The sequence below is a fragment of the Acartia tonsa genome, chromosome 12 (genome assembly GCF_053477335.1).
Source record: "Acartia tonsa isolate MP-2025a chromosome 12, ASM5347733v1, whole genome shotgun sequence".
NCBI classification, from domain to species: Eukaryota; Metazoa; Arthropoda; class Copepoda; order Calanoida; family Acartiidae; genus Acartia; species Acartia tonsa.
In genome coordinates this window covers 580706-593104 of record NC_137271.1, presented here as the reverse complement: position 1 = coordinate 593104, position 12399 = coordinate 580706, and the positions used below count along the sequence as shown (strand labels likewise).

The 12399-nt window shown below is 29.2% G+C and overlaps 1 protein-coding gene across 1 annotated transcript; it reads right to left on the bottom strand.

The window, feature by feature from the left end:
• Positions 1–3845: 3845 nt before the first annotated feature.
• On the bottom strand, positions 3846–8337 carry LOC145334413 (uncharacterized). Its single transcript, XM_080179864.1, has 2 exons — positions 7369–8337; positions 3846–5804 (listed from the first exon to the last, which is right to left on the bottom strand). The coding sequence occupies exons 1-2, from the start codon at positions 8125–8127 to the stop codon at positions 3858–3860; spliced, it is 2706 nt and encodes a 901-aa protein (XP_080035990.1). The 5' UTR covers positions 8128–8337; the 3' UTR covers positions 3846–3857.
• Between the last annotated feature and the right edge of the window lie 4062 nt (positions 8338–12399).

Sequence of the window (12399 nt, the reverse complement as noted above, 5' to 3'; positions counted from 1 at the left end):
TCTAAGCTGTTATATAATTATAGATATTTGATATTACTACAGTGGCATCAGTCACAAATCTAAAATAGTAAATTTATATATTTTCAAATAGAATAAAGTATGGACTTATTAGTTCTTAGTATTCTTTACTATTACAATGTATATTAATTTCAATGGTATTAAAATAGGACACCTGCCATACATAATAGTAGGTAATATACTTCAATACTATAAGAGAGTCTTATGTCTGATACTATATAATTTAAAATATTTAAATCAATTGTTATCATATGTTGGTTGTATCTCATTGCTATAAATAAGAACACAATTATTATGATGCAATTATCAAGTACTCTTAATATTTTGATTTTCTAGAGAAGCTACATAATAATAGCACAAATAAATGAATTATAAATTTACAATGCTACTAAAAATACTTACCTATACATTATGATTTTTATATATAATATATAAGGATTATCTGAAACCATTAGGTTCTGACTTGTACAACAATAATTCTTCACCTGAAAAATTAGAGTAATAAATAAAACAGGTGTAAAGGGCGTATCCTGACTTACTATTTAGTCCTCTGCCTTTATCTTAACCCTTACAAATCGGGCCCCAATTCCCACCTTAATAGATCGCGGGGGGGGGGGGGGGGTCATATTGACCCCCCCTCTATCTCAGCTTCTGTTGCAGATAAAGACGTAAAATTTTTTTCTGGTGGTTCATGTGTATTTTTAGAGAAAATTACTTTTTCTAGTCATAGCGGTCAGGCCGCCCCTTAGCCGGCAAATAACGGAAACCGCTATTTTCGGCGGTTACGGCGGTAAAACGGCGGTTGGCGGCGCCAATTAATATTTTTATTTGTTTATTGTTGCTCAAAAATTTACCAATTAAATTATTGGTCTCTAGCTGTAATAGAAGCTACGATATTCATGATATATGTCTGTAGTAAAAGCCGGACAAAGCCGGTCAGGGTGCGGTCAAACGATCATAACACCAATTTTCTCATAAGGTCATTGATATCTCAGTATTCACCAAAAAAAATTTAGGTTTCTACCTTATACACAAAAGTCATAATGTAGAAATTAAGATTTATTTAGAATTTTTTTTAAATGTTGGTGCTACCCAACCGACTTTGACCGGACACCACGACCGACACAGACCAGATATCCTAATAAAATCAACTCTTGCCGACGCATAATTACTAAACTTAAAAAGTCATGAAGTCACAGCTCTCCATCTTACCTACAAAAAAATGACATTGAAAAAACTATAGGGGGGGGGGGGGTCAAAATGATTCCCCCCCCCCCCCAATCTCTAAGGGTTAAGATAAATCAAATTAACTAGAAACTATAAAATGATATTAAGTAAGTTTTGAATATGAATATATAACTCATATTAGAAGGGTAGTTAGTCCAAATAATCATTAATTCTTGAAATTAATTATATACTTACAATTAATGTTAGGCACTAAAAATACCTAACTATATGTTATGATCTTTTTTTGATTATCTTTATAGACTCAATTTCTGACTTGTGCAACAATGTTTCCTCACCTGAAAAATAAGAGTATTACATAAAAATATTTAATAAGGGTAAAAGGATTTTTCATTATAAGTATTTTGCTGATTTTAAATTTAAGTTTCTTATGAATAAAACTAGCTTACATGCCTGTATAGTGATCTAGGATATTTGATGGAGAAAAATTAAATTAAAAAACTTAAAAGGGGCATTTGCACACGACACAACAGTTACCAAATTATAATTATTAATAAATCTCTTTTCTTAAGCTAATCCGTAGCCAGAGCTGTTATTTGACAAAAATAATGGCTTAGGCAAAAAATAGCAGCTCCTCGGCTCCGGCTCCGCATCCCTGATTGTAGGGCTAGCAGAATTTTTCTTTGAGTTTTTACATCATGTAATGAAGCCTAATCAATATACGTCAAGTATCTGATTGAAATAATAAAAACTCTAATTTAGTCTAAAAGCATGGTTCTTAAATTTTTTAATTAACTGTCGATTACCCTAAATTTAGCAAAAGTTAAGACTTTTTTTGCTAGCTTACTTAGACAGACGAATGGTCATAAGAAAGGCAGGATAGAGATGACCATAGTGTGACCAGACTGTCCATATTGATTAGGCTTGGTTAGACAATTCTAAAATTGTAAAACTAAAACCATAGTTAGAGTTAGTCTCAAAAAGTTTTACATAACATTTAACTTGGTGATCAAGTAAAACATTTAAAAGACCATAGCTTTAGATATCCTAAGAGAAATACAAATGACTAGAAAGCACTAAAAAGAGTTTTTGAGTTGGTGGCAGAAGTAAAAACTATAAGCCTTTTATTCAAGAGACATAAAAAAATCTTTGAAAAAAAAACAAGGAGGTCTAAACTTAATATGTGCAACCTTCGAATTTTTTGTCTAGAACAACCTTATTATATATTAGTGATCATATCCCTCCTATTAGATTAGAACATAAATCTTGATTCTCACACAGTCACCTCCTAAATAATAGAGATAATATAGATATTTTTTCTATTGCTTGAAAATTTTCAGTTGTATTGCTATTTGTTACTATACAGATTTCCTTTATTTAGATTTTTATCAGAAGTATGGCTGTAAAATAGGAATGTATCTAATTCTATTTCTGCTTAATTATTTTCCATTCTAAACTATATATTTAAAAGGGGTACTTGCACGAAATGCAATTAACTTAAACTGCATACTTTATCCTTTTCAATGGTTTAAACTACATTTTTGAAACAATTTACAATTTTTCTATCATGTAGTTTAAAGAATATCAAGACTTGAAAATAGAATTCTTGTGTTATATGAAATTTATGTAGCTTGCTTATTTTCACAAAATTAGCATAACGACTTATTTAGTGATATCTTATTTTTTGTTATTTATTGTAATAACAAACTTATACATGTTTCATGGTATATTTGTAACTTATGCTTGAAATCCTTTTTCTGAAATGCACTTTATGCAACTATCCCTTTAAAATTCTGACATATAAAAATAAGATTTGTATTGATTATAAATGTCTTGTTTAATGGTTTAACCCTTGTATTAATGAACAAAACTTACTCACCTTAAGTATAATTTTCCTCCTACAACTACAGTTCTTACTTTCCTTAAATCTTTTCATTCTTTATATCTGAAAAAATAAAATAGTAGCATACAAATTTAAACAATATATATAATATAATTATGCAATCAAATATAAAACGGGGGGAGGGGGGGGGGGGGGCGGATGTGCCACTTTTTGAAACCAAAAGTAAAACACGCATGATCTCAGCTCATAAAAGAGTTCTAAAATACAAGAGTCAAGTTAAAATATAAGAGAAATTTTTTATGAAAAAATAGTTTATTTGAGATGATTGAAAATTGTCTATTATGGCGAAAAAAGGCAAAAAAAAGGTTCCGCCGCCGTTTCTTTACAGTTCCATATTCTTTTCCACAAAAGCAACTGCTGTGCCGAATTTTAGAGCTGTAACTCTTTTATGGGCTGGTATCATGCGCGTTTACCTTTTTATTTCAAAAAGTGGCACATCCGCCCCCCTCCCCCTTTTGATTGCAAAATAAATCAATATTGATAAGAAAATAACCTAATTTCGAATTTAAGTGTCAACATTGCAAGGCATAAGATAAAGAATATGGAAAAATTGATTTTATGGCGCTTATGTAAAAATTGAAATTCATTTCAAATCATACAACAAGAAAACCTTTCTTTTAAAAAATGAAAATTAATACATATCAATAGAAGTTAATTTGAAAAAAGGATGCCATGAATATCTTCAACTATAATACATGATATCATTTTAACAAAATATATATTCATATGATAGGTTGATAAAAAGGTAAAACTATACATAAGGTTCTTCAAGTTTGAATTCTTCAATATCAATTTTATCAATATTGTCATATGAGTCTTTATCATAAATATTTTCATTATCAGATAGATAATCACCAGATGTTTCTTCTTTTATATAAATATCAACATCTTCCTCTTTAACAGAGATACAATTCTCTTTGCAAGTTTCTTCAATATTCTTACTCTTCTCTTTCACTAAAGGATGAACATATTTATGAATATTTAGAAGATCATGACTAGAAAATATTTTACTGCAAATAACACAGCTAAAAGATTTCAATGCGTTAGTTTCTTCCACAGCATTTGTAGTTTTACCATCCTTATCTATCTGAACTGTGAGAGGATCTTTATTTAGAGTTTCTTCTTCCTTAATTTCAGGTAAATCTGATGTAAATTCTTCCCAATACTTTTTCACCAAATCTTCTTCATCAACTTCTATCTTAGCATTTTCAGTTTTTGCTTGAGAAATATTTGTTGTGTCATCTTTCTTTAGCTCAGTATTATCAATATTATTGTCACTAATATTGATAGCATTATCACTTACATTATTTCCATTGTTTTTAATGCATTTCTCACTCAGTTGTTTTATTTCTGATGGTGATAATTTTTTTATCATCACACAAACAGGTTTCATTGTTGATTGTAAGTGAATATATTTGTCATTGTGTCCTTTTTCATGTTTATCTCTATACTTTGATGTAGTGAATGATTTACCACATATTTCACATGAATATGGTTTCTCTCCAATGTGTGTTCTCATATGGTAATCTTTACTTTGAGCAGTGGTGAATGATTTAGCACATATTTGGCATGAATATGGTTTCTCTCCTATGTGTGTTCTCAAATGTTTACTTTTATCGCCAGAGTGTGAGAATGATTTACCACATATTTGACATGAATATGGTTTCTCTCCTGTATGCGTTCTCATATGATTATTCTTAGCACTTGAATATGAGAAAGATTTACCACAAATTTTACAAGAATATGGTTTCTCTCCAGTATGTGTTCTCATATGAAAATCTTTACTTTGAGCTGTAGTGAATGATTTAGCACATACATTACAGGAATATGGTTTCTCTCCAGTATGAGTTCTCATATGTGTATCTTTATGATGAGATTGAGTAAATGATTTTTCACAAACTTCACATGAATATGGTTTCTCTCCCCTATGAGTTCTCATATGTGTATCTTTATGGTGAGATCGAGTAAATGATTTTTCACAAACATCACATGAATATGGTTTCTCTCCCGTATGAGTTCTCATATGTGCATCTTTACTTTGAGCTCTGGTGAATGATTTCCCACATATATTACATGAATATGGTTTATCACCAGTATGAGTTCTCATATGAGTGTCTTTATTACTAGACCGTGAGAATGATTTACCACATATTTGACATGAATATGGTTTCCCACCGGTATGAGTTCTCATATGCAAATCTTTACTACTAGACTGTGAGAATAATTTACCACATACTTCACATGAATATGGTTTCTCTCCTGTATGTGTTCTCATATGTCTGGCTTTATCACTAGACTGTGAGAATGATTTTCCACAAATTTCACATGAATGTGGTTTTTCTCCTGTATGGGTTCTCATATGTTTATCTCTATTGCCTTTGTCCGAGAATGATTTCCTACATATTTTACATGAATATGGTTTCTCACCTGTATGAGTTCTCATATGTGTATCTCTACTATTTGACTGTGAAAATGATTTACTACAAACATTACATGAATATGGTTTCTCACCAGTATGAGTTCTCATATGTGCATCTTTACCATGAGCTGTGGTGAATGATTTTCCACATATTTCACATGAATATGGTTTCTCTCCTGTATGGGTTCTTATATGAATGTCTCTATAACTAGCTGTACTAAATGTTTTGCCACAAATCTGACAAGAGTTCTTCTCTTTTTCACTATCCATTATTCTATGCTGTTATATAATTATAGATCTATGATATTCCTACAGTGGCACCAGTCACAAATCTGAAATAGTAAACTTATATAATTTCAATGTTATCAAAATATGACACCTGCCATACTTAATAATAAGTAATATACTGCAATATTATAAGTAAGTCTAATGTCCAATGTCAAATAATTACATAATGTTTGTTTCTCAATGCTATACATAATTCAATGTTGAATTAGAATATTTTTTTTATATATTTATCTAATAGCTATTTTTTAATTTTGTAAAATCATTAAAAAGGGAACATTTATAAAGTACTTACCAATTAAATTATATGAATCCTAAACTTTGTAGATACCCAAGTTCTGACTGGTACAACCAACAATATTTCCTCAGCAGGCTGAAATAATTAAATTGACATAAAAAAGGGATTGCTGCTGTTTCTGAGAAGATATCTTTAGCAGAGGCAAATAATGATTCAGCAAAAAGGTTTTGTTTGAATATTTTGGAAACAAAATTAGGATTTAGCTGAAGGGGTGCAAACAATATATTATTTTGTACAGGTTTGACTTATAGAAGAAGAAAAAATCATTCCATTTTAAACATATCTTTCAGAGAGCGATATGGTCACTAGAGGAAGGGAAAAAACACTGTAAAACCTGGGTTTTTTTTACATAGAAATGTTTTTTTCTAATCACTACCATTACAAGGATTAAAGAAAGGAGCAATAGCTAAGGTAGTGATTAGAAATATTTCATTTAATATTATGAAAATGATGAAATACAAAATAAAATAAACATAGATATTATAATCTTATGTATATATATATCTTTATCTCTCTCTATATATATATTATCTATAAAAAAAAACTGTATAAGTAGGCACCTATATAAAAGATATTTCATTTTACATATTAAAAAATAATTTACAGTTTAACATTTAATTTAAAAGAAGTAGCCCAATAGAATGTTTAATAATTTTTATTCAACTAAAAGGAACAGAAGAATAAGCCTAAGACAGAAATTTGAAACTCTATTGAGAATAAAATCCAATATTCTGTAAAATTATTAATAACAATAAGCACATTTTACTAACCTTTACTTAATCCACAGTTCCTATTCCTCATTCATTTCATTACATTTTGTATTTTTCTGAAAACAAAATATTATTTTAACATATCAAGTAAGTTCTGTACATTAAAAAAATACAAATGAATTTGAACTTTAAACTTACTTTGAACTTTCTTATTTTAATTTTCATATCCAACATATGTATTGAACAGAATTTAAAAATACAAATAATACACAAAATAAAAGCTATCGTTAAGAAAATTGATTTAAGCAGAAAATATGATAAAATGCAGTACATAAAAAAATTATGAAAAATGTTAAATCGCACAAGGAAATAAGATTGTTAAAAAAAAGCTTTCATTTATAATTAAACTAAATAAGATTTAAATCAAATCACTAACTGAAAGACCAACAAGTTCCTTTGAATTTCTAAAAATAATCTTATGTTTAAAACAAAATAACAAGAATTTACAAGAATAGATATTACAGCTTATAAGAATTTAATTAATATGTTATATGTCTTCAAGTTTAAAGTCTTCAATGTCAATTTTGTCAATATTGTCACTATCATAGAGATAATCACCAGTTTCTTCTTCTTTTACATTAACATCTGCATCATCTTTGTCAATGAAAGCAGGCTCCTCTTTAATAGACAGAGGATCATTAGCAAGAGTTTCTTCTTCCTCAATTTCTTCCTTTACATTTTCTGTTTTTACTTGAGATATATTGGTTGTGCCATGTTCCTTTAACTCGGGATTATTAATATTGTTGTCACTAATATCAATATTATTATCACCTATTTTAGTATAATTGTCATTACTTTTAATGCATTTTTCACTCAGTTCCTTTATTTCTGATGGTGAAAGTTTTGTTAACTTAACACAAACAGGTTTCATTGTTGATTGTAAGGGAATATATTTGTCATTGTGTGCTTTCTCATGTTTATCTCTATACTGTAAAGTAGTGAATGATTTACCACATACATCACATGAATATGGTTTTTCACCTGTATGTGTTCTCGTATGTCTCTCTTTACTTTGAGCTGTGGTAAAAGATTTCTCACATACATCACAGGAATATGGTTTCTCACCAGTATGAATTCTCATATGCATATCTTTATTACTAGACTGTGAGAATGATTTACCACATATTTGACAAGAAAAAGGCTTTTCTCCCGTATGTGTTCTTATATGAGTGTCTTTACTTTGAGCTGTAGTGAATGATTTACTACATATTTCACATGAATATGGTTTCTCACCAGTATGTATTCTCATATGTTTATTCTTATCACTAGATGTAGTAAATGATTTCAAACATATTGGACATGAAAATGGTTTCTCACGGGTATGTGTTCTCGTATGCCTGTCTCTATTTTGAGCTGTGGTAAATGATTTACCACATATTTCACATGAATGTGGTTTCTCACCAGTATGTTTCCTCTTATGACTGTCTTTATTTCCTTTCTGTAAGAATGATTTACCACATATTTCACATGAATAAGGTTGCTCTGTAAAAAGTACCTTTAGGTAGTAGCTCAGTGCAAATGACAGGTGTCCCAACTATTTAACAAGAACGAGCATCACGCACATCTCTACTCTGAAACAATATAATGTAGCTTGGAATCTTTATACACAAATAGATTTAAGCCCAGAATCTGTTTATAAACTCTCTGTAATAGAAACGCCCCTTAATAATCAAAATAGAATAAACAACAAAAGTAACAAATAGATAATTATATTTTTACAACATAAAATAATAATGCTTGGAATCTGTTAAAATCATCTGACTGAGATTGGACACTGTTTTGGTATCTTTCAATAAGCTGGAGCTTGGAATCTGTCTTTACCTAAAAATATTAACAACTTAATATTTTATCATGCTCACCAGTATGTGTTCTCATATGAATGTCTCTATTACCAGCTGTACTAAATGTTTTACCACAAATCTGACAAGAGTTCTTCTCTTTTTCACTATCCATTATTCTATGCTGTTATATAATTATAGATATTTGATATTCCTACAGTGGCATCAGTCACAAATCTGAAATAGTAAACTTATATAATTTGAATTAAAGGACGCCTGTAAGAAATACCACGCTTTAACTGCTGAAAGACTGCCACAAGTAGACCCAATACCCCAAATTTAAAGTCTTCAGCTGCAATAACAAAAAAGTTCTAGGCATTTCAAATAGCATTTTATGTACAATGAAATTTTTGAAAGATTTCCAATGCTTATGAAAGAAAAAAACAATATTAAATTACGTCACCTAGACACAAAATTATAACCTTATCTTTGTCAGAATTTTAGATTGCTGGTAACTGATTACATTTTTACAATAAAAACACCACATTTCATAGTCAAAAACTATGAAAAAAATTCGATTTAAATTGCATTTTTAAACGAAAATCATAGCGGAAACAAAGGGGGAAACTAATACAATCTCAGCTGTTATTGGATGTTAAGCTGATTCAGCCTTCTGATTGGCTACAGTACACTTGGTACAACGCAAGTTAAACTTAATTTTTTTTAATGATTTTGACTATAAAAATGGGTATTTTTATTGTAAAAATATAATTAGTTACTGGAAACCTAAATTTATGACAAAAATAAGCTTATAATTTTGTTTTTAGGCTACGTAGTTTAATTTCAAAGTTTTCAACATGAGCATTGCAATTCTTTCAAAATTTTCATTGTACATAAAATGTCATTTTAAAATGCCTAGAACTTTTTAGTTTTAAAAGCTGAAGGCTTCAAATTTGGGGTATTTGGTCTAATTGTGGCAGTCTTTCAGCAGTTAAAGCGTGGTATTTCTTGCAGGCTTCCTTAAATAAAGTATTTCCATATTAATTCTTTCTATTCTTTACAATTATAATTATAATTAATGGTATTAAATAGGACACATGCCATACTTAATGGTAAGTAATATACTGCATTATTATAATTACATAATTCAATGTTGAATTAGATTTTTTTTCATACAAAACGCTAATAGCTACCCAGTAACTTTTAAATTTTAAGATTCTCGATTTTCTGTAAAGTCACTATTGAAAAGAGAAATACTATCAAATTAGAAATATTATGTTTATAAAGAACTTACCAATAAAATCATATGAATTCTAGACAATGTAGATACCCAAGATATGACTTGTACAACCAACAATATTTCCTCAGCAGGCTGAAATAATTAAATTAACATAAAAATGGGATTGTTTTTGAGAAGAGGCAAATAATGACTCAGCAAGATTTTGTTTAAATTAAATATAAAATCATCCTAAATTTGTACTGAGAAAAATCCATTTTTTTCCCTGAGGAAAGGAAAGAAACATTAAAAATCTGTTTTTACTATAAAAAAAAGTTTTTTTTATCAATTGTAATCACTACCATGACAAGGAATGAATATATTTTGCTGAAGGGATAAAGGAGCTAGCCATTAGAAATAATAAAATGAATAAAATAATTGGGAATAGTCCATTTCATAACATCGCCCCAATTAGGGGCGTTTCGTCGTATTTTTACGTATGGCTTTTTATAGGTTAGGTTATATTTGGATAGGTGATTGCCCCACAGGGTTAGGTAATTTGCCCCGCAGGGTTAGAGCCCCCTGCAGGAGCTAGAGTAGGAGAAAAGCTACTGTGAAAAAAACGAAGAATCGCCCCATAAGGTGCGATGTTACGAAAGGGACTATACCCAAAAAATTAGTTGCATTTATGTAATATTATGAAAGTGATTAATAAACAGAATCATCTTTAATATATTTTATTATTTATATCTGTATCTATAAAGCTTCCTCAGTAAGTACCTATATAAGTGGTATTTAAAGAAAACTAAAAAATGTATTATCAATGTGTAGGCAAATAAAATGTTTAATAAGGGGGGGGGGGGGGGTTGCTAGGTGCCAGAAGTTTGTAAAACGTGAGCAAAATGGACTTAATATTGAGTTAGAAATTTGAAACTTGGCACATAAGCCTAGTCCAATAGGTACTACATCTAAATGAGAAAAAAATCAAAAAATTTCATTTTTAGGATAGGCTAGGTAACATGCCATCCACATGGCCCGTTGAGGTTAGTTTCAGGTTTGTCTAGTGCTTACTTTATCTCTAAATTTGAGTTCTTTTGAATAAAAACGCTGTATTCAAGAAAAAAAGTCTAAGAAAAAAACAAGCAAATTAAAAATAAGTTTTTACATCAAAGATTCAAAATAGACCAATAAAGGCCTCAAAATCCTATTTCCGCAGGGTTTTTCTTACCTAAACTCAATTAAAAATAATTTTTTTAATATTCATTCCATTTAGATGTAGTACCTATTGCTATTGGATAAGGCTTATGGACCAAATCTCGAGTTTAATATTTTTAGTCCGTTCTGCTCAAGGTTTACGAGCTTTCAGCACCTAGCACCCTCCCCCTCCCCCCACCTTATTACCACTGTATTCAAAGGAATAGAAGAAAGAGATGTTTTCCTGAAAATTTACTTACTAATTTGCTTAGACTCTTATTTATGTAGAATTATTTGAGAATAAAGTAATATGAATTATTCTATAAAATTATTAATTATAATGAACACATTTTACTAAATTACTAACCTCTAATTTCCTTAATATTATAAGCTATTTTCTACAGTTCCTATTCTTTCCCCTTATTTCTTTCTATACATTGTATTTATCTGAAAAAAATAATATTTTAACAAACATATTTTCTGTACATTATCAAAAATTACCAGGCAAGCTTTTCCAAAACTGCAAAAATCACTTAAGAAGATTAAAGTCATAAAATGATATCAATCAGAAAATATGGTGTTATGCTAAGCATAAAAATTCTTTTATTTTATGTGACAAAAAATAATATGGGTTCTTATTGTCATTTTAAAATTTAGATATTAATTTTATTTAAATGTAATATTTAAAGTGACAGTAAGATGCCTTAGAAAAAAATGCTTGATAACATTTTTAAAATTTAAATAAAATCAAATAAGGAAGGTGTCTTGAGAGCTAAAAATAAATCAATGTTGGATAAGTACAATGATAATAGATTTTAAAGCTTTAATATTTAACTTTACCAAAATAGACATGTATGAGAGATTGTCCTAAATTGTTAGCATTTAACTAAATTATTCCTACAGAAGTCAATCTTCAAGCATTATTGACAGTCTTAGTAATTAATATACTGCAGGCTCGTGGTTATAGGAAATATTTACAAAAAAAATCAAGCAGTCTGTCTTTAATAATATTTAAGATACCATAGACCATTTTTAAAAGAAATATGGACTGAATATGATCGATAAGAATTTACACGCATATATATTACAGCTGTTAACATTAAAGACAAGTATTTATGGGTAAGTGGCATAAGATGGGTTATATTAGATTAGGAATTAAATGAATTGAATTTTTTGTTACATAAGTAGGTTTCATTAAGAACCTACATAAAATTATTTTATTAGTCTATATTCCTTATTAAGAGACACAAAAAAATCCTTTTCTCTGTCATTTTTTCAAAACTTTAGCTCTAAAAATATCCGGTGTAAATGAAGGTAAAATAAATAGTTTTAT

Bases quoted from the DNA above. Each gene is read 5' to 3' on its own strand.
- LOC145334413 (XM_080179864.1), bottom strand. From the start codon at position 8,127: ATGAGAATACATACTGGTGAGAAACCATATTCATGTGAAATATGTAGT. The intron at 5,805-7,368 runs TAACATATTAAT...ATTATATAACAG, and splicing joins ACTTTAAACTTGAAGACATA to CATAGAATAATGGATAGTGA.